This window comes from Oryzias latipes, chromosome 17 (assembly GCF_002234675.1).
Source record: "Oryzias latipes chromosome 17, ASM223467v1".
Lineage (NCBI taxonomy): Eukaryota > Metazoa > Chordata > Actinopteri > Beloniformes > Adrianichthyidae > Oryzias > Oryzias latipes.
In genome coordinates, this window is record NC_019875.2 from 14,459,834 (window position 1) to 14,484,755 (window position 24,922).

General features: G+C 42.1%; 1 protein-coding gene across 2 annotated transcripts; it reads left to right on the forward strand.

The window, feature by feature from the left end:
* Positions 1-1,643: 1,643 nt before the first annotated feature.
* On the forward strand, positions 1,644-23,580 carry LOC101168152 (phosphatidylinositol 4,5-bisphosphate 3-kinase catalytic subunit alpha isoform). Of its 2 annotated transcripts, none has more exons than XM_020710864.2 (21): positions 1,644-2,369; positions 3,650-4,016; positions 4,240-4,449; positions 4,653-4,903; positions 7,496-7,741; positions 7,825-7,910; positions 7,987-8,092; positions 9,638-9,790; positions 11,949-12,083; positions 12,230-12,354; positions 13,367-13,448; positions 13,536-13,700; positions 13,801-13,904; positions 14,529-14,700; positions 18,666-18,772; positions 18,968-19,089; positions 19,300-19,378; positions 19,551-19,721; positions 19,799-19,916; positions 20,537-20,688; positions 21,580-21,850. In XM_020710864.2, exons 2-21 carry the CDS (start codon positions 3,665-3,667, stop codon positions 21,848-21,850), a joined length of 3,207 nt encoding a protein of 1,068 aa, XP_020566523.1. In that variant the 5' UTR covers positions 1,644-2,369; positions 3,650-3,664. The 2 variants fall into 2 exon arrangements, with proteins under 2 accessions (XP_020566523.1, XP_004078950.1); XM_004078902.4 differs by having other exon boundaries at positions 1,648-2,369; positions 3,618-4,016; positions 21,580-23,580.
* Positions 23,581-24,922: the final 1,342 nt, after the last annotated feature.

The window sequence follows — 24,922 nt, forward strand, 5'->3', positions numbered from 1 at the left end:
TCAAAATGTTGCCTCAGGTCATCAAGGTTTAAGAATATTTTTAATGCACAGCCTTGTTGAAAGTATTGCGAGAATTAGAAAGCAGAAGCAGAGCTAATAGTTCATTTCATTTACAGTTAATTCAGACTTTAAATGCCTCATCATAGTCTAGCCATGGGATCTTGGCTCGACCATCAAACTTCCACCACTGTGCCTGACACTCGATATACAGTAGGTGGTTCCTAGAAAAAAAGTCAGTAGAGCAAAGTAGATGCATTTCTCCTCAATGCGGATAACCCTACTGGCGGAGAGACACCTAACCTCAAGTTGCTGGGGCTCCCCTTAAAAAAAACAAAACCTACAGCTTCAAATGCCCCTACAAGTCAGAGGGGTAGGGAATAAGTTCAGATTTGGCCAAAGAGACTTAAAAAACTGATCAGGAAGGCTGGCTCTGTAATTGGCTGCAAAATAGAATCTTTTAAAGCAGTGATAGGGAGGAGGACTTAAACAAACTCTTATCTATCATGGATAATCCTGAACACCTTCTCCCTCCTATACTAGACAGACAGTGGAGCAGCTTTTTCCAAGAGGCTGAGGCAGCTTTGCCGCCACAGCGACCACTAGGAGATCATTCCTGCCTCACACAACAAGACCATATAACTCACCATCCTTGTGCCAGACATGAGCTGCATTACCACTGTTGATTTATTTTATAATTTCTCATTGTTGTTTTTTTTTTTTTGCACAAACTAAAGCCTACTGAGCTGCTGCAACAATCAAATTTGCCAGATTTGGATAAATAAAGTATTTTTAAAATATATTTTTAGGGGTGTAATGATTCGTTTGAATAACTATTCAATTCATGTCATAATTTGTGGTTGATGACATGATTCATAGTCAATATGGGTTCATATAGAACGATCCGATTCACTGACCTCAAATCAATATTTTCCAAAATTATAGATCCGTTCATTTCATTTTGAAAGGATTTTCTGGTAAAAGGTAATTGGCGTATGCTTGCATAGTGCTTTTCTACCTTCCTCAAAGGTGCAATGTGTTCTATAATCACATTTCTATTCACCCATCCATACATTCACTCACCGATGGCAGCTCCGCTGCCTAACGCTCACGACAACCTGTATTGCCCAAGAACACTTTGACACAGGCAGGAATTGAACCTGCAATCTTCCAATCAGGGGTCGACCGCCTATGCGGTATCCATGATGGCATCTATTATGGTTTTTAATGGCATAGGTTGATTCAATTCGATTAAAAACTTGCCTCAGACAAATCGATCTGGTTGGATAAGTCAATTAATCATTACTCCTAAAGATTAGGAGTGTTAATGGATAAAAAAAGGAAAGAAGGTTTGACTCAGAATGTAGAGACTCTGACAGGGAAACTATGAAAAGAAGAGAAACAGAGATCCTGATGAAAAAAACAACAACAACAAAGCTTATAGACTTGGAGCAGAGTTCAAGCTGTTCCCTCATGGTGAGGATGGAAGGAGGAAGTGAAGGAGGAAGGGAGATGAGCGTATGAGCAGGTTGGGTGGGGATAGGTGTGATTTGTGACAATAGAGTCAACTGGAATGAAAGCAAAGCTATGATGAGAGACCGTGTTAGATGGAGATGGTCGGACAGTGATGGTAAAAGGGACGTTTCCACCAAGAAGAAGGCCTAAAGTAAGACCAAAGGGGAGGTTTATAGGCTGTAGTCAGGGAGGAGTGTAAGGGAAAAGGAGGATACAGATAGAGGCGGATTATTCGCTGTGGCGACCCCTAGCAGAAAGGAAAAGAACAAGAAGAAGAAGAACAAGAGGAAGAAGAGGAAGAAGAAGTCTTGGGTGGAATAAATAGAACTTTGGACAAAACCTGTTTTTGTCCAAAGGAGCTTTAAACCCCCTCTTTGTGTCCCGCTAAAGCCTGAGCGCACCACGGTTCTCCGTTGTACCTGCGCTCAATTAAGTAGACCCTTCAAGACGCAGTTGTGCGGGCTTCCCCAGGTTTCTTCATCGGGAGGACTAACTGCTTGTCCAGCTGCTAACCTCTCGGCGTGAGCGGGGGCGGTTCGAGGACAGCAAACTCGCTTTCCGTGCGGAGCTAGCGTGGTATCAAATCAAACGGAGCAGCTTGTTTTCGAGGCGGCACGATCATGACGAACACCTCCAACTATTGCGGACGTCGTATCCCACTGCAGCACGTTAACAACATTACCGGGAGCTAAGGGCACATGGTCTGGGTTTTAACCGGACCGTCCCGACGCCTAAAAACTGTTGTTTCGATGGAGTAATCGCGTGCACGGATGGGATTACCTCAGCTAGCCGCTGCTAATGACTGTGCTGGGTGACTAGCTTGTGGCTAACCGGTTGCGGTTAGCTAACTAAACCAGGTAATGTATCTTATTTATTTTTACTAATGGACACACTCACTAAAACTAAACGATGTTGACTTCATTGTGGATTATAATACCGTCAGATTATGTACACAAAGGGAGGTATTAAGTCTGCAGGTGACATGATCTGCTAGTTGGTGAACTTAGTTAGCATACCGACCTAGCTTGCAAGAAAATCAAAATTTAAGTTAAAGCGTCAAAGACGAACACAACTCAAACTCATTCTTCGAGAATTCGCCGCAAAAAATAGCTGAAAACTGAACTCTTAGTATCAAATGAGGTATAGCTTTGCTAACTAGCCGGTTTGTTTACATGATAAGGTCAGTTAACGCTGGAGTGTTATCATTTCACTCTTACGCTAATGTCCCATCGTTCAAATTATGTTTTAGCACTTTCTTACCACATAACACGCCTTTTCGTCAATTAGATTTGGTTTAAAATTAACTATAAACTCTCTTTCTTAGCCACACCTAATAATCTAAGGCGTTAGTACTAAACGAGTGTACACCAAAGTGAATTTAAATGCGCTATAATTTGAATTTATGGCTGGTTAAAAGAAAATTGTGTTTTTATTATGTTTTTGTGAGCTGTTTCTCACGATGGACTATCTATCTATCCATCTATCCATCTATCCATCCATCCATCCATATCAAATCAAATCAAATCAAATCAAAATGACGTAGGTGCTACAGTTGCCGCTCCATTCATGCATTTACCATGCATGGTGGTAGACGGCTAGATCCATGTACGTCTTTGTTTTCCTAAGCTGAGCTGGCATCTGGCTCAAAACTGTGCGGTTGGAAAGCTCCAAGATTATACCAGGGATGTTAGGTTGGAGGTGTGAGGGGCTGTAGGCTAGCGGGCCAGAGTGTAAACAAAGAGATGACGGGAAATGAGGTGGGCTTATTCGGTGCCAACTGTGCTGCCCACAGTTCAGAAGTCAAGTTCAGATGAACCCCCTGCCACCCCATACAAACTGTCCTAGAAAACAACAGTTAAAAAAACAATTGGCTGAAAACAACATAATTCTAATTAAAAGAGCAGTGGAAAAGCTTTTAAAATAGATCAGAGGATGATTGGAGTCGCACTTTTAGCAAATCCTTTGCTAAAAAACTGCAAAATGTCCCTAAAAACTTGAAAAATGTAAAATATTGATCTTTTATTTTGACTTAATGAAGTTGAATGTTGATTAGATTGTAAATACAGCTTAGAAACCCTTCATCTGTTCTTCTTTCGGTCCCACAGCTGGTTGACACTACCGATCTGGTTTCTACCAGGTTCTGAACATAACCATGCCTCCCAGACCCTCCTCAGGAGAATTATGGGGGATGCACTTGATGCCCCCCAGCATTGTGGTGGACTGCCTTTTGCCCAATGGCATGATTCTGTCACTGGAGTGCCTCAGAGAAGCCACGCTCGTCACCGTCAAGCACGAGCTCTTCAAGGAGGCCAGGAAGTACCCGCTTTACCATTTGCTCCAAGAAGAAAGCTCCTACATCTTCGTCAGCGTCACCCAAGAGGCGGAGAGGGAGGAGTTTTACGACGAGACCAGGAGGTTATGTGATCTTAGGCTCTTCCAGGCCTTCCTCAAAGTTATTGAGCCAGTGGGCAACAGAGAGGAGAAAATTCTCAGCAGGGAAATAGGTATGATTCAGCGTTTGATCTTCCAATTAATACACACCCTCCTTAATCTAACATAGCAGGAAGTATCCTTGTCTTTACTTACAAGCACTATCTAAATAATCCTGAACACATACCGTTTATTTTTTTTACAGTGTATTAATTGCTACATGTTATGAAAACATTCCTCTGTTATAGATGAAAGGATTTCACTTCCTCGTTTTATTTTTGTTTTTATTTTTTACAGGTTTTGCTATTGGAATGCCTATCTGTGAGTTTGATTTGGTAAAAGACCCGGAAGTACAGGACTTCAGAAGGAACATTTTAAACGTTTGCAAAGAAGCGGTGGACCTCAGAGACAATAACGGCCCACATAGCAGAGCTTTGTACGTCTACCCCCCAAACGTAGAATCCTCGACAGACCTTCCCAGGCACATCTATAATAAGCTAGATAAAGGTGATGTTTTGTTTTTTGTTTTTTTTCCTGCTTTGGGCAACTTTTATATTTTTCTATGGAAATGTTGCACAGATTCGTGGCTGTGAGTCACATTAACCAAAAAATATAAAGAGTTCTGGCCATTAATGTACAACACAAATCAACTGGTTGGAAGTTTCTGATTTGCTCGGTCTTTGCCGATGTTTCTTTCCCTTTGTCCTCAGGTCAAATCATTGTTGTCATCTGGGTGATTATTTCACCCAGCAACGACAAACAGAAGTACACCTTGAAGATCAGCCACGACTGTGTGCCGGAGCAGGTGATCGCCGAAGCCATCCGTAAGAAGACGCGGAGCATGCTGCTGTCACAGGAACAGCTGAAGATGTGCGTCCAGGAGTATCAGGGAAAGTACATCCTCAAAGTCTGTGGCTGTGACGAGTACCTGCTGGAGAAATATCCTCTGAGTCAGTACAAGGTAATCTAATTTTCCTGTTTAGATGTCAGTCCTCTAATGCTGCGTTCACACCGAACGCGCCGCTTCGCACGTCAAATTCGAGTCCTCTGCTCCTTTTTTTGATGCACGTCACATTTGCTGCTCGACGCTTGTCCAAAAATGTTTTCATAAACGTGACGCTCCCGGTAAAAGCTACTTTCAAAAGCCTCATCGCTACATGGAAGCATAGATTGTATTTTATAAACAGTCAGTGCATGGAAGACACGGATGATGTTAAAGGAGATCAGGTTCATTTATTTGACAGAGTTCTGCAAAAGCGTAGATAGGCATGTCTCCTGGTCTGGTGTTCATGAGGTCATTCAGAGGTTCTCCCAGTACGGTGAGGTTCACCATCTACAGGAGGAGCTGCGTCTGAATGATTGTCGCTTTCAGCATTATGTCCGTCCCTCTGACACAGTTTAAGGACTTGCTGTCCTGCAGTAGTCGGAGGAGAGAAAAAGATGAGAATTAAATTTGAGGATCTTTTTTTCATTTTTTGTCTTGATGCAAATAAGAGAAATATCACAAAGTTCAGGATTAGAACAGGTTGTCCTTTGAGATGGTTTGGGACTCCACCCAGCCAAAGCGGAGTCCCTGATTGGCTGACACGACACATTCACTTCTCCAAAGTTCACATATTTGAAGTCTGAAAACATTAGCGATGCACTGCAATGCCCGAAAGGCGCTGCTGCCTGACCATCGCGTCCAGCGCTCAATACATGGTCCTAACATTGAAACTGGACGCCCATGACACGCGAATCGCGTTCTGTGTTGATGTTGCTTTAAAGAGGAACAATCCACTGATCTGATATTTCTCTGGCTAAATGTTTTTATCAGTACTGCATTTAGGATTTAAAAAAACAAAGACTTGCGGTTTGTTTTTAATGCAGGATTGACTGATCATACCTTCAATCTGATGTAATTTGGTCCAGGATAAAATAGTTCTCTATAATAAAAACATTATTGCAGTAAAGTGTCACCCGTGTGCATTCCTGAGTGAGAGGAGGAAGACGATCCTGCAACAATTGTAGGTGATAAAGTGTTTGACAGGATCTGTTTGAACCAATGAAAAGATGCTCAAGTTCTGGGATAGGTCTGTATGTTGTAGTGGTTCAGTAACCCCGTTGTAATCAATCCCATCATAAAAACACTCAGAGCAGCTAGTTTTACTCATCACTTTCAGCAAATGCGCTTTAAACATGGAGAGAAGGAAGGATGAGCTGTGGGTGGTGTGAGGCTCCAAAGTGAACAAATGTACAGATTTCATCTGGATCAAAGGTTGCTCAACACAGATGGAACAGATTTTTCCGACTTCCTCACAGCTTTCCAGGAATATGAATGAATATGTTAAAAGTAGCCACACTTTTATTCGTTCGACAAGCGTTTTTGCCACAATAAGATGAAGCTAGACGAAGCTATTTATCAGCAACAATTACAAGCTGCACAACGCTTGCTTTGAAATGTTCTTCCTGCAGATCAAACAAGTGAAAATAGTGGATGTTGTTACAGGAAGCCTTTCAACCCATAGGACCTCCTCCTCCGTTAGTGATCTGTTGACTCTAAACAGAGACGGATACAAAACTGAGATCTGATGACTGGACCAGACTGGCAAGGCTCTGATGGAAATTGTGTTCTTTACCTGGTCTTTTGCAAGTTTTCTGTTGGCGGAGGACATATGTTAAGAAAATGAAGTTCAAAATGGCTTTTTTTAAATTGAAATCATTGTGAATCAGGAGCAGATGAAAACATTCTGTAAGAAATAGCGAATCTGTTTTGTAGAAAACATGCTGGGTGGGCCATAAGCTCCGTGCTCTGAGCTCTCAGCAACAGGGAGGGGAAGGGGGGCGGGGTTGCTCTGCGCTAACGGTTTTGCGCACAACTCGGAGGCAAATTTCTTGTGAACTGCTGCAGAAACTTTGTCCTAGAAAACAACACGGGTGGTTTGATTTTTGGCTAACAACGGTATATGCATAATTAAAAGACCACGAGAATGCTTTTAAAACAGATAAAAAGATGATTGGAGTGGGAATTTTTGTACATTTGTGGAAAAATGAAATACTTGGCGTGGCTTAATCCAGAAACTACATGCAGTTAAACTATGGGGGCACGTTTCTATCTGATGTTATTTCTTTCAAGGAAAAACATGTATGTGTTTGTCTATTGTATAACCCACAAGAACCCAGATCCCAAAACAGAAAATAGTGTGAGACCATGTGGTCCACAGACCACATCTCTGATGATCTTCTGTTAAACTGATGCCCCCATCAGTTCTTACGGGTTTCATTTTTAGCTGATGTCTTAAGCAGAGAAACGGTGGCAGCCTGATTTGGTGGGTAGATGGCGGCCTACGTGTTTGTGTTCCCACCTGCTGCTCACAAACACGTCTCGCTCCTCCACAAACAGAGATCCAATTTCCAAAGGGGCATCTGTGTTTGCCGTTGTGTAATCTCCTCTTTGAATAATTCTCATGCTGTAATTCTGTTCATTTTAATGCTAAATTGTGACAAGTTGGGATCTTCAAAGTGTCACCTGGCGGGAATGTTATTTCTGAAAGTGTTCCGGTGTTCCTAACAGTACGTGCGCAGTTGTATCATGCTGGGAAGGATGCCCAACCTGATGCTGATGTCCAAAGACAGCCTGTACTCCCAGCTGCCCTCAGACAACTTCACCATGCCGTCGTACGCAAGGCGCATCTCGACGGCAACGTCCTACATGAACGGGGAAACCTCTTCTAAGAATCTTTGGACCATCAACGGAATGCTGAAGATCCGGATACTCTGCGCCACCTACGTCAATGTAAACATCAGAGATATCGACAAGGTATAGCTGCCACACATCTGTAGGGTTTGACCTCTCCAGCATTGGTTTGACTGTCTTAGATTTGGATTCTATATTCCTTCTAGATCTATGTCAGGACTGGAATATACCACGGTGGGGAGCAGTTGTGTGACAACGTCAACACCCTGCGTGTGCCCTGCTCAAACCCAAGGTATGAAAGACGCCAGGACTAGACTCCATCTGGATGTCTGACAGAAGTGTGAGTTAACGCTTTTGGGTGTTTTCAGGTGGAACGAGTGGCTGAGCTACGACATGTACATTCTAGAAATCCCCAGAGCTGCTCGACTCTGCCTCTCTATCTGCTCTGTGAAAGGAAGGAAGGGCGCCAAAGAGGTTAGCTGTGAAATGTCCAATTCTGAGACTGAGGGCAGCCGTTGTTATAACAGCTGTATAATTGTTTTATCTCTGATTGAAAAGATATATATATATATATATATATATATATATATATATATATATATATATATATATATATATATATATATATATATATAATGGGAAAATCAGAAAATGCAGTGAGGTGTCAGGCATGTAGGTTCCATCTGCCATGATGAGGGGGCACTGCAACATGTCTGAGCTGTTGAGAAAGAAGCTGTGATATAAATACATACAGGGCAGTTTTTGCAGATATTTACTTTTTTGTCTTTAAGTTAACATCTTCAATACAAGGAAGAACTGAAAAAGTACAGAAGTAAAGAATTATTTCATTGAGGCCTAGAATCTGGATTAATGGTGCCTTAATGTAGCCAGAAATCATTTTTCCTTTTTCTTTAAAAAAAAAGAAATCACTTTGGCTCTAATATGGCACAAAGATCACCAACATATACCTTCACCTGTGCTTGTTTTTCACGTGGAACCAGTTGAGCCGATCAGTAGGATCTTACAGCGGTGTAGCACAGCAGTAAAAGATGCAAAACTCTGTTTGATGAAATTCTTTCAGCAGATAAAAATGATACAAATGTTACACGCGGTTTTAGGGTTTCTTAAAAACTCACTACCATGAAAGTCAAGATTGGATTACACCATGCGGGGCGGGGGTGCTTTGCACCAATTTCTAATAGACTACTGCATTTCAGCAAAAATGATTTTGACAAAAAAAAAAACATAATTAAGACGACTAGGAACACTTACAATAGATCATATATGGTTGGAGTGAGTCTTCAAGGGCTACTTAGCCCATAGAGGAGCTTAGCATACGCCTCTCCGTACACACAGACAAATAGACAACTCCTTGTAAAGCTCTCAATGTTAAATCAAACTAGTAATCTTTAGTCTTTTACACATAAAACCAATTTTTGCCTCGTTAAACGTTGCAATTAACTATGAAAGATTTAATGTTAATAAAAAAACAAGTGTAGAATACTACAGAGAGGATAAACAACTTAATTCTCAATTTATTTATACCATACGACATATTTGGATATGATTTATTTGTTATAAGAACAAAGTTTTTTTTGTAAGTAAGGATAGCAGTTTGTGCACAAAGAGAACAAACAATAGTTGAGCTACTTCCAGCTAGAACAAATAGAATCTATTTTGATTTATCTTAAATTAGAGAAGCGTTGTGACATAAATGTTAGAAGTTTAAAACATTTTTGTTGGAGAATCTTGTCGTCACACTTAGTTTATATGCTGTTTTGTGAGAAAACCATGAAAATGTCGGCCAGAGAAACCTCAGCATATTTGCAGACTTTTAAGAAGTGGCAAAAAGGAAAACTGAGGTTAGCCTTTTGTCTTTCTTTCATGGTCCAGTGCCGTTTAGTGCTTACATGTTAAATGAGGGACTTCCTTCAGCTCTGTGCCGCGCCCATCTGTTCCACAGCCCCAAGCTATTGTTTCTCTGATGATTGTCATTATGCCGCCTCTGTCTTCCTGCAGGAACATTGTCCCTTAGCCTGGGGCAACATCAACCTGTTTGACTACACCCACACGCTGGTAGCAGGGAAAATGGCTCTCAACCTGTGGCCTGTCCCACATGGCCTGGAGGACCTGCTCAACCCCATCGGCGTCACAGGCTCCAACCCCAACAAGGTGAAAGCACAGGCGTCAACATAGCAACCCGCCATCCCGCATCCCTCATGATGAAATGTCAACAGGCAGGCCCTTTATCTGTAATTGAGCCTGCATGCGGGACGCTGCAACTACTTAGTTTCCCAAGCTGGGATCAATAAAGTATCTTTATCTGTAATGCCAGGGTTTTTAATGATAAAAGCTAGGACAATGAATAGAATAAAACGGATAACAATCAACTCATTAAGGCCAAAAGCACAAAGTCACCATCGTGTCTCAGGACACATTTGAATTCTTTTAATCTGTGCGTAAAAATGCTGCTCAGCGTTTTACAACTGGACTCTGATCTGTTTTGGCCTCATTAGAGGAACCGGATTATTCATGTGCCGGTTAAGAAAATGAACCCTGACCTCAATGTTATCTTTATTTTATTTTCTCTGAGAAATGACTTATATTGAATAAATGGCTAATAATTTTTTTTAATTTGTATAATAATTTAAATGAACACAATGGCAGGCACCTGAACTACAAGACAAGTTTGTGTTTGGTAAAGTTGTTCTTTACAGAAAAATATAAAAGTGAAATATTGAAATGAATGGATTATAGATGTATTTCTTTACTCTTCTTTTTTTTAATTCAATATTTAAACATTTAATGAATATCTTGTTATAAATCCATAAAAACGTGTTGATTCTTCCTGTAAAATCCTGTTTTGATGTTAGGTGGAACTATTTCTAGATGAATCTGTTGCATGTTATTAGTGCTGATCAGTTACCATAGCGATCAAATCCAAATTATTCATCCTTCTGGGGAATACAAGTGGATCATGGAAAGTTATTGGGAAACTCGATGGTGAATTCTGAACATTTTTAGAATTTAATTGTAATCACATGAGTCCATACTTTATCTTAGAAAAAGGAAGGAAAATAATGCATCAAAACTGTGAACTTTAATTCATTAACTGAGAACATTGAAAAAAAAACTTTGCTGGTAGAACATCTTAAAAAATAAAAATAAGTTACTTGATATCAGGTTATAAGTGCTGTCTTGAACTGTAGGCCTAAAGGAGCATCTTCCTCTCTTTTTCTTGCTATATCTGATTTTCTTTAGGACAATCTAAACTCTTCAAGTGAGAACAAATTCAATTCCTTTCAAATCTTTCTCGCACACCTAAACGTCTGAAAGGTTTCTGGACAGTTTTAATGTGTTTGTACCACAAACAAGTATACACTGAATGGATCCTTGATGGATCCATTAGATTCTAAATGGAGACATTGATCAACTTTTCTCTACAAGCGGAAGTAAAGTGGGAGTTTTGTTGAGACCTCCCACCTGTCAATACAAAAAATAAAATAAAATAAAAGCGCCTCTAACAATTCACACATTTGAGCTCTTGGTAAAAGAAACGAAAACACAGCAAAACTTTTTAATAGGATTTTTATAATCAGACACTAAATAGGTTTATTAATAGTTTCAAATCAATTTTCTCACAGTAGGAGTCGATGGGAAATTGCAACATTTAGTCCAAGTTTGTATCAAAATATGGAACAGAAAATAAGATCTTGGTCAATAAAGGGAGGTGGCACTTTTCACTGTTATTGGGAAGTGTTTTAGGATTGTTTTTGCTTTTCTCTTTCTCGATGAATCTATGGATTCTTTCATTTACTCCCCCAGCACTTCCAGCCCAAATGCCACTTTTGGTCGTGTGACATTGTTCTACGACACATGTGGTCCGTTCACGCTAGAATCTGATATTTCACAATCAAAAGAAAGTGTCATCCACAAAGAAAATCTGGAGCAGCAGATCAGAGTTGTGCATTAAAGACCCACTCTGATAAAAATGCTGTTTTTGGTGTTTTTAACATGTGCTTGTGGCATTTTTCTGATGATGAAGGACATGTACAAAGAAAAGCTGAAAATGAAAGATGAGAGCAGCTTGTGAAGCTCCACCTCATTTGCCCCCTTTTCCTACCCAGACTGCTGTTTCTCTGTTTGTTACCATAACGTTTACATTCATCAGCAGCCGGGACAGTTTCCGAGCCGGTCTTAGACTTCCCTTGCTTTAAGCGTCTTATCTTCTTATCCTACGCATAACTTGTTGACACATGCATCTTTGTGTAAACACAGTGATCCCCCCCCCTAGTGACCTTTCCCCCTCCCATCCTCTTCTCTCATGAAGGAAACCCCGTGTCTGGAGCTGGAGTTTGAACAGTTCAGCTCTCCCGTCAAGTTTCCAGATATGGCGTACGTGGAGGAGCACGCCAACTGGAATATATCCAGAGAGCTGGGTTTCAATTACAGCCACACCGGCTTGGTAAGACGAGAACGTCCTGAGATCTCATTGCAGTTCTGTGTCAAACGCCTCGGCCCGCCTTTTTGCTGGTGCAAAACTGTGTAAACTATCCGCTGATGAAACTCCTCATCGATCTGTCTCGTTGCACTGTCATCGCTCGACTTTAGAGTAACAGATTGGCGCGCGACAACCCCCTGACCGACAACGACAACGAGCAGCTCCGGCAAGTGTGCAACAGAGACCCGCTGTCAGAAATCACTGAGCAGGAGAAGGACTTCCTGTGGAGGCACAGGTGAGGAGCCACACTGACACACGGGCTGGGGTTTGAAGCTCCGCTTGTTGTCCGAGTCTCTGCAGAGGGATGGCTTGTATCCCAGTGACTCATTTTGAACTGCAGGCTGATGCCTCAGTGTTTCCAGTGTGTATTTCCAAACACAGTTTTCATTGCCACACTCTGGCTGGTGTTTATAAACTCCACCGCGAACAGACCGACTGCATATGTATTCAGTGTTGATATTAAAACCCCTCGGTACAAATGAGGCTGCAAATTGGAAACATCAGATGGGAGTGTTGCTGTGTGCTCTACACCCAGCAGCTTTCACTGACACTATATAATGTGACAACAAAAAAAGATTTTAAATTGCCCGTCTTCCTCTTCTAAAGTCAGTTCTTTTAAAATAATAATCTTTATTTAACACATAAGATGCTGCAAATGGTCCTTTTTTTTTACTACGTCTACAGCTCTTGACTTAAATGCTGCTTGTCTTTGGACTCACTGACTCATGCAAGCCTAATATTCCACTTTTATTTAGAATTTTCAAGCGTTTAAATGCCTAATTTGCAATAAAAAACTAGCTTCAGCAGACTCGCAGGAGAACTCAACCTGTTTTAGGACTTTTAATTGGCCAATGGAATAACACAGTTGTCCCTCCATTGTGTATTTTTTTTTACACCCAGACGTAAAATGTGGGTTAAAATACTTTAGGACTTTCGGACTAGCTTACTTTTTTTAAAATTTACTTTAATTTGAAATAAATGTGCAAAATTCGGTTTTCTGTTGGGAATGAGCGTTTTCAGTGGAAGTAAGTGTGCCACTTTATGAAGTTATCAACTACTGACTTATGATTCCATGTTTTCATGTGGAACCTGTGAATAGGAACATGCTTGTTGCTGCAACACGTGCCTACACGTCTTCACTGTGCTAGAATCTGAAATCTGGAAGCACTTTGATGGAAAAGATGCATCCTGGCGACCTTTATTAAATAATAATAATGAAATAAATGCATTTTCTCCCATTTATTTAGGCATTCCTGCATCAATATACCCGAGATCCTTCCCAAAATCCTCCTGGCTGTGAAGTGGAACTCCAGGGATGAAGTTGCTCAGGTGAGTTTAGGTTTCGGCAGTGGTAAACCCGTGTGGGAAGAGTTTTGCACACTGAGGCTTTCTAAATGATTCCTTTTTGTTTTGTAGATGTATTGCCTTCTGAAAGACTGGCCTGCAATAAAGCCAGAACAAGCCATGGAGCTGCTGGATTGCAACTTCCCAGATCCTATGATCAGAGAGTTTGCCGTCAAGTGCCTTGAGAAATACCTGACTGATGATAAACTCTCTCAGTATCTTATTCAGCTGGTTCAGGTAGGATTTTTCTGAAAGACATTATAAATGGGAATATTGAGTATTTTGGTGTTTAGCTAAAAACACTAATCGGTTTCATCTTTTCTGTACCTTTGTCCAGGTTTTAAAATATGAGCAGTACCTTGATAACCCACTTGCACGTTTCCTGTTGAAAAAGGCTTTAACCAATCAAAGGATAGGACATTTCTTCTTCTGGCATTTAAAGTAAGTTGCCTAAAAGTTCCTCCAGGGGGAAAGTGGAGGTGTAAATGTGGAAAACTGTTTGGTTTGAACCAGTCTAGTCTGGAATTGGATTAAAGTCCTACTTCGATCTTTTTTTGATCTATGTTGAAAGCGTTCCCAGTGGTCTATTAATTAGGATTATGCTGTTTTTAGCCAAAATATAAAAAAAAAACCCCAGATGTTTTATAGGCCTTGGTTTCTGCTGAGTAGCAGTAGTTTATTATTATTTAGTAGTGGGCGGGACCTTTGGCGCTACAGTTACACGCTCTCCCTCTAGCATACAGCCCCTCACACCCCCACAACAAAAATGGCGAGTCTTCTGCAAGTGGATGCAATACAATCTTTTTTTCTAACTTTATGTTTTCATCTGCTCCTGATTCACAACTAAACCCAGAAATGCAATGTAAGCATAATTTTCTGTATACATGTCCTCCATCATGAGAGAAATGCCACAAGAACATGTTAAAAACACGGAAAATACAAGTTTCCTTGGGGTGGGTCTATAACTTTTAATTACGGTTTTGGAGAACGTTCCTCACTCTATTCAGAGGCTCGACATGTTTTACATCCTCTTCTGTTTTCCCTCCTTTGTTTCTATGTATGAAGATCAGAGATGCACAACAAGACGGTGAGCCAGCGGTTCGGCCTGCTGCTGGAGTCCTACTGCCGGGCCTGTGGCATGTACCTGAAGCACCTGAGCCGGCAGGTGGAGGCCATGGAGAAGCTAATCAATCTCACCGACCTCCTCAAACAGGAGAAAAAAGATGAGGCGCAGAAGGTAACGTGACACCTGGCAGCTGCTGACCTGAGCCTTTGTGGCGTCTGGCATCTGCACCTATCTGGCGCTGTGAAGCAGTCCGGGCATGTGCTTTCATTTTTCTGTTGCGCTGTTTACTAACAGCCAAAGCCCCACAACATCTACTATGACCTGCAAACTGTTGCGGTCATTTTGATGGAAACCACTGGAAGGAGTGGAGGAAGTGCATGGTTGGGTCAGACATGTTGTGTTCTGTCCATCTTCTCGATCGGTCCATCTCCACCCTTTGTTTTAAGGAGGGCTTGGATTTCCGCCATTAATGTGATGATTGGTTAAAACAGAATTAGACAGCAGTTCCATCTGATCATTGGAGGTAGTGAAATGTAACATTTGCAGTCATTAGTGTTAGAATTGACCAGGAAGGAGCTCGGCGCAGGTTTCTGCAGAGCTCCGGTGTGAATACCAAACTCAGGGGGTTTCTTCAGTGATGTGACACAGAACAAACAGACGGATGGAGAGATTGTGTCGTTTCTGCCTCGTGCTCGTGTCGGATTGCAGAGTTGCCAGGTTCTGCAGAAGAAGGTGAAGAAGCCTCCTTTCTGCCTTCTTTGGTTTTCTAGGTTGGCTGGAGGCGGTGAGAAGGCAGCAGGATGACATTTAGGGGTTTCATATAGCATTTTGGTATTCTAGATGTTGGTGGCAGATGTAACTAAATTCTCTCAGGACTTTTTATCAGTATTATTGTAAATGTTTCCATATAGTTGGAATTATAATGGAGGAAAATTCCTTTTGGCTTATTTATAGAGCTAATTTGGAACCAAGGAAGTCTCAAAGTGCTACATTAAAGACAAAAACAATAACACTGATCTTTATTAATGCTTGATATGTTTTCGACTTCCAAAACTATTCAACCGTTTACGCATTTAACGTATTTCTAGCTGATTCTGTTGTAGAGAAAAGCAACTTTTGGTGCAAAGCAGAAAAGAAATGACGCTTCTCCACCTCAGAATCAGTTATTGTCGGTCGGATAATCAGTCAAAGAGTTATGGTGTGTCAAAGGGTGTTTTATTTAGGTGTCGCTGTCAAAGGATTTATTATGTTTTTTTGTACTTTAATTGCAATTTTTAAAGGTGGCAGTTGAGAAGAAAAAGTCCCAATAAAAAGTCCAGCAGAAACGCACTCGGTTGAGATGAGCATCGATTATTCTGATGGGACAGGAAACGGATGGATGGATGGATGATAAAGACTGGAACATGTGCTGGAAGACAAACATATGGGGCTGGAAAGGCAGCAGTGGGAGAATTCTTGTTATGCTACATTCACACTGCCCGCAGTGTGAATGGGAGTGAAAACGTCTATGTAGACGTGCAGAAATGCACCTTTTGGGCTTCCGTGTTCAAAACTCTTGTGTTCACTCGCGGCTGCGCAAGTTTTAAGTTTTAAGTCTGTTTTCGGGCTCTACGTACAACGTGCTGAACGCGCGTTAAAGGTTAAGCCAGTTGAACTCGGGGACTCGGATTTGGTAGTGACGCTTAGATGGCGTCCGCTTTAACTCACAGAAGTGCCAACCATGTCAAACCTGATCATGATGGGGAAATCAATAATTGCAGTTTGTGCTCGGCTGGAATTATGACACCAAGGGTCTGTTCGAATTCCCACTCTAACCACTATATAGTGCGTTCGCCATTTTGTAGTGCTTTTGTAGTGCAGTTCCCAAATCGCAGAAGTCTCTGTGAAAAACCAGTGTTCATCGATGCTCACTAGATCGGCCAATATAGACCATGATGCATTGCGTCTGAACTAACCAAAAAAATGTATTTAAATGTATTTTTTGATAAACCATCAACATTTTTTATCTTCAGATGACAGTGGACAGTGGAATAATCGTCACAAAATGCTCATGTAATTCCATTTTAACTTTGTGAAATCGATGACGTCATATCCGCTGTTTAAAAAAAAAAAAAAAAAGTAGTGAGTAGTGAGCATGGTGTCCGAATTGCTTTTAAAATTCACGGCACTACACAGTGTCGCACTATATAGTTTTTAGTAGTTGGGGGTTAGGGTGGGAATTCGGACACAACCCGAGTCTTTCACATGTCATATATCGGAATAGAGCTGTGGGGAAAAAAAGCCTGGAGCACGATTTGCACCGCTTTAATATTTTGTATCAAGCCTAATTAAAAACGTCCGAACGTCCGAATTAGATTTCTTCTGTAAAAAGATAACTCAGATCTATCAAAGTATCATAGTGGGTCACCAATCAGAGCTAAAAGTTGTCCACCAGTTGTCCTCCAGCCACTGTGGGGCGCTGTGGCAGTCCAGGATATTATCCTAATGAAAACATATTGTTGGAATGGTGATGGCACACAGTCCAGCCTGCAGTTGTTAGTCTTCCAAAATGAACAGCCGTCCTCTGGTGTGGTCAGCCAGGATTGTCTTAGCATTGCTGTCACACAGCGGATAACATTAGTGGGCATTTCTGCCAAAGCTAAAAGGATCAGGATCTCCAGACACTTTTGTTGTAGCATCAGCTTTTGCCGCGTTCTGTAAAACCTAAGGAGGAAGTTGTTCAATATCTCTGTCTGACATTAGTCCAGCCATCACTCCTACAGACAAAGCTACCTTCTCTATGACACGATGGTGGTGGGGTTAGAGGCCCGGCGGGGCAGGAGCTCACCTCAGCTGTAGGTAAATGGCTGTTTGCAGACATTAGATGGTGTATGAAACCATCACGATTCTCTGATCGTCCAGAGAGGCGATGTCATCATTGATTTCACCAGGTCTTCAGCACAAAGCAGCAAATATTTGACTCAGGGCAGGAGAAGTGGAGACATGTGGATGTGCAGTCATCTCTGTGGAGAGCCAGAAATCATTGGAGTGTGAATAAACGCAGAAACACTTGGTTAAAGTGAACTTGTTATTTACTACCAGACTTGGAGATGGCACCAGAGTAGTTAGCAGTTGCTGCTGAGTTTGGAGACTCGTTGCGAAGCCATTGACCATATGAGAACTAAGAGTGGGGTCTCACCCATGGAAAATGGCTTTATTCCTGGTCCCAACCCATCAAGTCGATTTAGTTGCCATTTTTTCACAAAAACGAACACCTCCATGTTGGAGCAAGATGACGTTAGTAAGCAGTGATTGGTCCGAGTTGGTCTGAGCCATCGTTTCTATGACAACAACTTATGCCAAAAAGGAGTGAGCTTGATGAAAGTCCACACTTGAAAGCGGGCTACACAAAATCTGTCAAACATCGTCAATGTTCGACATGAGACCGCATACTTTTATTGAGACATCCGATTGGTGAATTTCTATCTTGAATAACTACAGAAAAAATACCATGAAAAAATCTGTCAGAACAAGAATATAATGACTGAGTAGTAGCTATTTATTTCTCAATAGAAGTCTATGGGATTTTGGCATCTTGGAGCCAGTGAGCACTTCCTGTTTGGAAGGGAGGGGTCTCAGTCCAGTTCTCATATGCAGTCAATAACTGAAGCTGGCACTTTTTTTTTCAACTCATCCAAGCCTAGCGCAAGGTCTGGCTTCAAGTGAGGGTTGATAGCGTTCTGGCAGGAAGTAAGATCCATGCCCAGCTTTTTTTCTTTCTTTTTTTTTTTAACTGAATTTCCTGCCATTTCCTTTAGCTAGAACTCCCGAGTTAATCCACCAATGAGCTTTGCTCTGATTGTCTAGCAGCCAATCGACACTCAGCTTTAATTCGGCTGTTGCTCATGTTATGATTCAGGCTCTGTGATTTCTTTAAAGATCATCAATCAAATTGAAATCAACAGATGTTCAATTGCTCATCCCCTCCATTTGATTGAACAAAACAAAAGCTGTGATTCCCCAACATGACCACCAGATGGTGCATGCCGTCATTCCCAAACCTCTCTGCTGGCAGGATTACCTCATTGGAAGCATTAGAGGAGTAGGAGATGCCACACACCACACTGAAGGCCTTTCATCTTCTCTTTTTTTTGAAGGTTCAAATGAAGTTTCTGGTTGAGCAGATGAGGAGGCCCGACTACATGGATGCACTACAAAGCTTCACCTCACCTCTCAATCCAGCACATCAGCTGGGAAACCTGCGGTACATCCTCTGTCTGCTCTCTGAAATGTTCCCTCTGTAGGTCCTCCCTGAGCCTTTTCAGCTCCTGGAATTAAAACCGTTGGCGTGTTTTTCGGTAGAAGCAGTCTGTCTCTCCGTAGGAATGATGGATCTGTGGAGGTTTGGCTTGTTAGCTGCAGTCAGCAGCATCTGAAGGTGTTTTCCTCTTTGTTTCAGCCTGGAAGAGTGCAGGATGATGTCTTCGGCAAAGCGGCCTCTCTGGTTGAACTGGGAAAACCCGGACATGATGTCAGAACTGCTTTTTCAGAACAACGAGATCATTTTCAAAAATGGAGACGGTAAGATCTATTGATCTATTTATTTATTATCTATTTATGTATTTTTGGGCTGGGTCCCCTGCAGCGCCGACCCTATTCCTCCACACGCAGCTTCCTAGCAGCAGCTTGTGCGTGGCGCCGCAGCCTCACAGATCACTTGATTGCCCCACTTCATAATGCATCACGCAGCTGATCAAAGCGGCGCTCATTCGCTTCCCTGTTTCTCCACAGATCTGAGGCAGGACATGCTGACGCTGCAGATCATTAGGATAATGGAGAACATCTGGCAAAACCAGGGCCTTGATCTCAGGTAGGCCCCCCAGTTCCTCATGACAGCAGGGATGCAAGTACACATGCACAGACCTCGGGACCTTTTCATGTTCTGCTTGGCATCCTCTAGTGCAGGATGGAGAATGCCGTTTTTTTTTTTTTTTGCCAGTATTACTCCAGGCTGCTATTACGTCAGTGTGTTCTCCTCTCAGGATGCTTCCGTACGGCTGCCTGTCCATCGGGGACTGCGTGGGTTTAATCGAGGTGGTGAGGAACTCTCACACCATCATGCAAATCCAGTGCAAGGGAGGTCTAAAGGGGGCGCTGCAGTTCAACAGCCACACACTGCACCAGTGGATCAAAGATAAGAACAAGGGAGAGATGTGAGTACGAGGAAACGGAGACCCGTGCGAAATCTACAAAACCTTTCATCTTTTGTTTTTTTTTGTTTTTGTTTAAGGTACGACCAGGCTATTGATCTCTTCACGCGGTCCTGTGCAGGCTACTGTGTGGCCACCTTCATCCTCGGTATAGGAGACAGACACAACAGCAATATCATGGTCAAAGAAGATGGACAGGTACGAAAACACGCACTGAACCGTCTAGATTTCTGAAGAAGACGTGTGCTGAGCTCTCTGACCACAGCTCCACCAAACAACTTCTAAATGCAGAAAGGATCTTTGAAGAGCGTTAAAAAAACCCGCTCCCTTCAGATCCCGCTGCGAGACAGCTGAACGAAACGCCAACAGAGAAACAATGTGGATTTAAAAGCAAGAGTAAAGTCGCAGAATCTGCCAAACGCTCTGCAGCGGCAGTTAATTGATGGTATTTTCTTTTTTTTGAATTATAAATGAGTCGTCGTCGATCTCATCCAGCTTTCTCCAGCAAGAAAGAAAGCCATTACTTTTATGGACCAATATTGTCTTTTACACAACCACAAATACTTCTTTTCAACAAATATTTGTAAAAAAAATAAAAACTGTTTGTTTTTATGGATTGTCATTTGAATATATGTGAGGTGAGGTGTCATGTTTGTCATCCTGCTGCAGATGACAGCAGACTTTAAAAAATCCGCATCTTTCAGGTTTTACTTGGAAAAAACCCAACTCAAAGTAACAGCAAAAACCAAAAGCAGAGAACATCTTTTTGTTTTTGATACCTTAACCATCTGTATTTCCTGTGTCCGTGTGGTTCTCAGCTGTTTCACATCGACTTTGGTCATTTCCTGGACCACAAAAAGAAGAAGTTTGGCTACAAGAGAGAGCGCGTCCCGTTTGTGCTCACACAGGACTTCTTGATTGTCATCAGCAAAGGAACCCAGGAGTGCACCAAAACCAGGGAGTTTGAAAGGTAAATGGATGCAGCAGCATGTTTGGCTAAGAACAGGGACCAACCTGAGGCTCCGGACCCACATGTGGCTCTTTGACCCCCTTCTCTGTAGCTGTCTGGTTAAAGAAGAATACAATGTTTTTCATTTTAAAAAGTAACGTATTTTTCTGACTATATTGCACATTAAGTGAAACAAAACAGTCAGATGAGTCAACTCAATCAACAGTTGAAACAGACATCACTCTGCCAGGCTCCTGACTACAGTACCCATGATGCTCCAACAATCCATCAAGTGGTGCAGCTTCGTAGCTCACTAAAGTCGAACATTTTGACTGATTTTTAGGCACCATGTATCGCAGTAAAGCAATCTGAGGTCAGTAAGCAGAATTCATAAGAGGGACGGTTTTATTATTTATTAAAATTTCAGGACTTTAAGCGGTCCATGTGATCCAAAAAATCCGGTAAGGGCCACTTAATTAGCTTTAATTTAGATTTAGTTCATTAGATTTAAAAGTTTTTGGCTGAGGTACACCAACAAGGATAAAAAAACATTCCATCATGCAATTAAAAAAACTGTTTTATTTTTTGACATCACACCACCTATTATTCATTGACTGCATTGAAATGATCCTATGTGACTCAGGGTGTCTTTTATTTTGAAAGTAAGTCGTGTCAAAAGTTACAAACTATTTCATATTTTGAAAAAAATCGTCTTGTATATGCTTTATTTATGCAAAAAAAAAATAGTTTATTTATATTTATCGCAATGCTAAAATGACCATAAATGCAAATAAGCACCTCCTACTGGGTTGTGGTCAGTGAGTAATTTACCCAAAATGTTGAAGGTTGCAGACCTCTGGCTTAGAAGATCTCAAAAAATGTTCAAGATGACTTCCCTCCGTTTTGTTTCAGGTTTCAGGAAATGTGTTACAAAGCTTACTTGGCCATCCGCCAGCACGCCAACCTCTTCATCAACCTGTTCTCCATGATGCTGGGCTCCGGCATGCCGGAGCTGCAGTCCTTCGACGACATCGCGTACATCAGGAAGACCCTGGCGCTGGACAAGTCCGAGCAGGAGGCGCTGGACTACTTCATGAAGCAGATGAACGACGCCCACCATGGCGGCTGGACCACCAAGATGGACTGGATCTTCCACACAATCCGCCAGCACGCTATGAACTAAAGCAGCGTGGCGACAACTGCACTCTAGAAAATTTTTTTTTTAAAAAGTAAAAAAAAAAAATTGTCTGCCACCCCAAAAAGCCTCAAAAGGTCTGGATTCATTTATGACTTTGAGAAAGAAAGATGAAGCTATACCTCATAGGAACCTAACAAAAAGAAGTGGACCTCTACAGATTATTTTCTACTTTGAAATATTTCTCCAGTCATGTTTTAACCTACTACTACAAGCTGTTTTGAAGATGTGCAGACACTAAGCGCGATGAAGGCATCACAACACTCTAGTTACACAGCTAACCAATATATTTAAGAACCCAGAGAAAACCCTACGTCTCCTCAGAAAACTGTCTTTTGTGCAGCTTCTCCCTCGTATGCATTCTGTTCCTACGTTTTCTACTGAGCCAAAGTGTAATCTCATTACTCTGCAGTCCCTTTGTTTAAAGAAGAATCACTACAATTCCAAGGCTTGTACTCGAGCACTGATCTCTGCAGTATTTTTTGTTTGTTTCAGTATTAGTTTGTGTGCTCAGCTGAAGCCTCCATCATCCATGGACGGCCCAGAGGAAACGCCTCTGAAGCCAGCTGGGATTTTCTTTTTCATTGCTTAAACATCCCAAAAAAAAAACACGTGCGTAGTGTTTCTTTCGCTCTTTTTTGTTTTGTTTTTTTCCCCCACTGCCACACTATGCAAGTCGTCGACTCCGACTGTGGGTGAAGTAGAGGTCGGAGTGCGGCCGGAGAAGAATCTGTTCACGGACGAACCGGTCGAGGAACCTCTTCTAAACCAGCAAAAAGCAACTGTGAGGAAGCCCGTTTAGGACTTTGAACTTCTTACGAACTTTGTAGCTTCGACCCAAGCCATGTGTCTAACTTTGATCTGTCCTTTTCAGTCAGACCTGTGTCCTCAATGTAAAAGGAAACTAACCCAAGTGATGTTTTTCTTGACCTTCCGCACCAGATCTATGCCTTTCCTGTGGTGTTGCGATCGCTGCACAGGTTCCTGTTCAGTAGGTCCACTTAGTCGAGACTTTAAAAAAATGTTGTTTTTTTTGTGTCAAACGGGAGTTTTTCTGCTAAAAACCCTGGAAACTGATCCCATCAAATGCTCCTGTGCAGGATACAGAGCAGCGGGCAGGACCCCGACTGGAAATCCACTCACCGAAAGGCGACATTTTCCTTTGTTTTTTGTTGTGTTTGCTTCCTTTGTCACACTGAACTGAAGCAGGAACTCCTCAAGTCTTTCTGACAGTGTTTACTTGAAAATCCTGTAAAGTAAGAAGAAGAATTGCGTCTTTTGGAGGGGACAGAAGTTGTAATGAAAGTTAAAGGTGCCGCTTCTATTTGTGCAAATGTTTTCCTTTGAAAAAAAAAAAGAAAAAAAAAGTGACATTACAGAGGTAATATATTTTTGTACTTTAATGTAAACCTATATATGTATGAAAAACCAAAAAAGGAGGAAGCATGCTGTGCCGTCGTACGGCGGTCCAGAGCAGCCGGCCTCCCAGCTGCCGCAGGTGGAAGTTCTCCAGGACTTTTCCGAGCGCTCGTGTGGAAGTCCGCAAGCACAAAACATGAGTGGAGACCGCTCCACGTGGTTTCAAAAGCAGCAGCCTCATCATGTATGTGTGTATATATCGTAACACTACTTCAAAATAACATGTTTAACCATTCTCATACGTCCGTGTATGCATTCATTTATTCTGCTGTTGAATAAAGACATCTTCCCTTTTCAGACTTAGAGACTTTATTTATTTTATCCTTTTCCTTTCCAACAGATGAGAACTGAAGGCCTGTTGAGTTGGACATATTTTACTGTTACAACAGGGGTTATGAATCTTGACACACAAGGTGTATGTTTGAATAAACCCCTCCTGTGATTTAGACTAGACTTTATAAAATATTTGTAACCGTTTTTTGTTCGACTGGGCAGAAAAGAAGGGGGGGGGGGGTCACAACGAATCCAAAATCAACAAGTTGCTGGAATTGAAAAGGGGCGGGGCCTGTCCACACACTCAAATGTTAAAAACATATCGGTTTGCTCCAAAAATGTTCTCATACAAACAAGTAAACATGGATATACCGTAACTCAACTAACGTTAACACACGCATTCAGTCACACAAACTATTTGTGAAAACGTGAGCTGACACCTGTGCTCGAGTGAGTGTTAATGTTCTTCTGAGGTGGATGATGGAACGTAAAAAGAAAGAGGGCGAGTTCCCAGTCCTCCCCACATCAAGGGTTCCTCCGAAGCAGCAGTGGAAGCCAGGAACCCCCCAACACCCGCATGGTAGCAGATAGAGGAAAACCGCCCGCCGGGTAATCATGCCTGCCACCCGGGCCATGGCCAGCAGGACCGCCACAGGGGCCCCCAATGCCAGCGAGCAGGGAGGCATAGGGGGACAGAGAGTGCAAGCTCCAGCCCAACCAGACGTCCCACCCCGGGAGAGCACCCCCAGCCCAGCACCCAGGAGTTCTGAGCATCCCCCCACCCTAACCCCAGGCACGAGCCAAGGTCCCCCAAGGGACACCCACACCACGCTCCAGGCAGCCACTCACCCAGCCAACGCAAGGTTCAGGAGAGAGCAAGGCAGGGGCCGCCCCCTCTTGCCCAGGGGGAGGACGCCCAAGAGAAGAGGGGTCCCCAAGGAGAGTATTTGTGTGTATTCATGTGTGTTGGAGTGTACATTGTTGTTGTGGGTTAAAGGGTGCGTGTACTAGAAGGTGCAGTTAAAATTGGCGGGTAGGGCACTGATAGGACATCTCCTGATTGCTCACAGCAATGATCAAGCATTCTTTAGCAAATTTTAGATTTAATCTTTTTTTGTTCCGAATTTTTCTTTAAAAATGCATCTGGATGGAGGAAATATTTGTAAAATATTTCTATTGTCAAATTTAAAGCGTTTTCAAAGTGTTATTAAATGTTGCTCTTTGTGAAGAAAAACAGTCAAACAATCACTATTAGGGGAAAAAAGTAGAAATGTTTCTTAAAAGGAGAAAAACTGGTCTAAATATAAAATGGGTCCTCCAATGTGCATTTAAAAATCCAACGGTATGCATCATTTTTTCAAGAACTAG

Bases quoted from the DNA above. Each gene is read 5' to 3' on its own strand.
- LOC101168152 (XM_020710864.2), top strand. From the start codon at position 3,665: ATGCCTCCCAGACCCTCCTCAGGAGAATTATGGGGGATGCACTTGATG. The intron at 12,355-13,366 runs GTGAGGAGCCAC...CCATTTATTTAG, and splicing joins GACTTCCTGTGGAGGCACAG to GCATTCCTGCATCAATATAC. The intron at 13,701-13,800 runs GTAGGATTTTTC...ACCTTTGTCCAG, and splicing joins ATCTTATTCAGCTGGTTCAG to GTTTTAAAATATGAGCAGTA.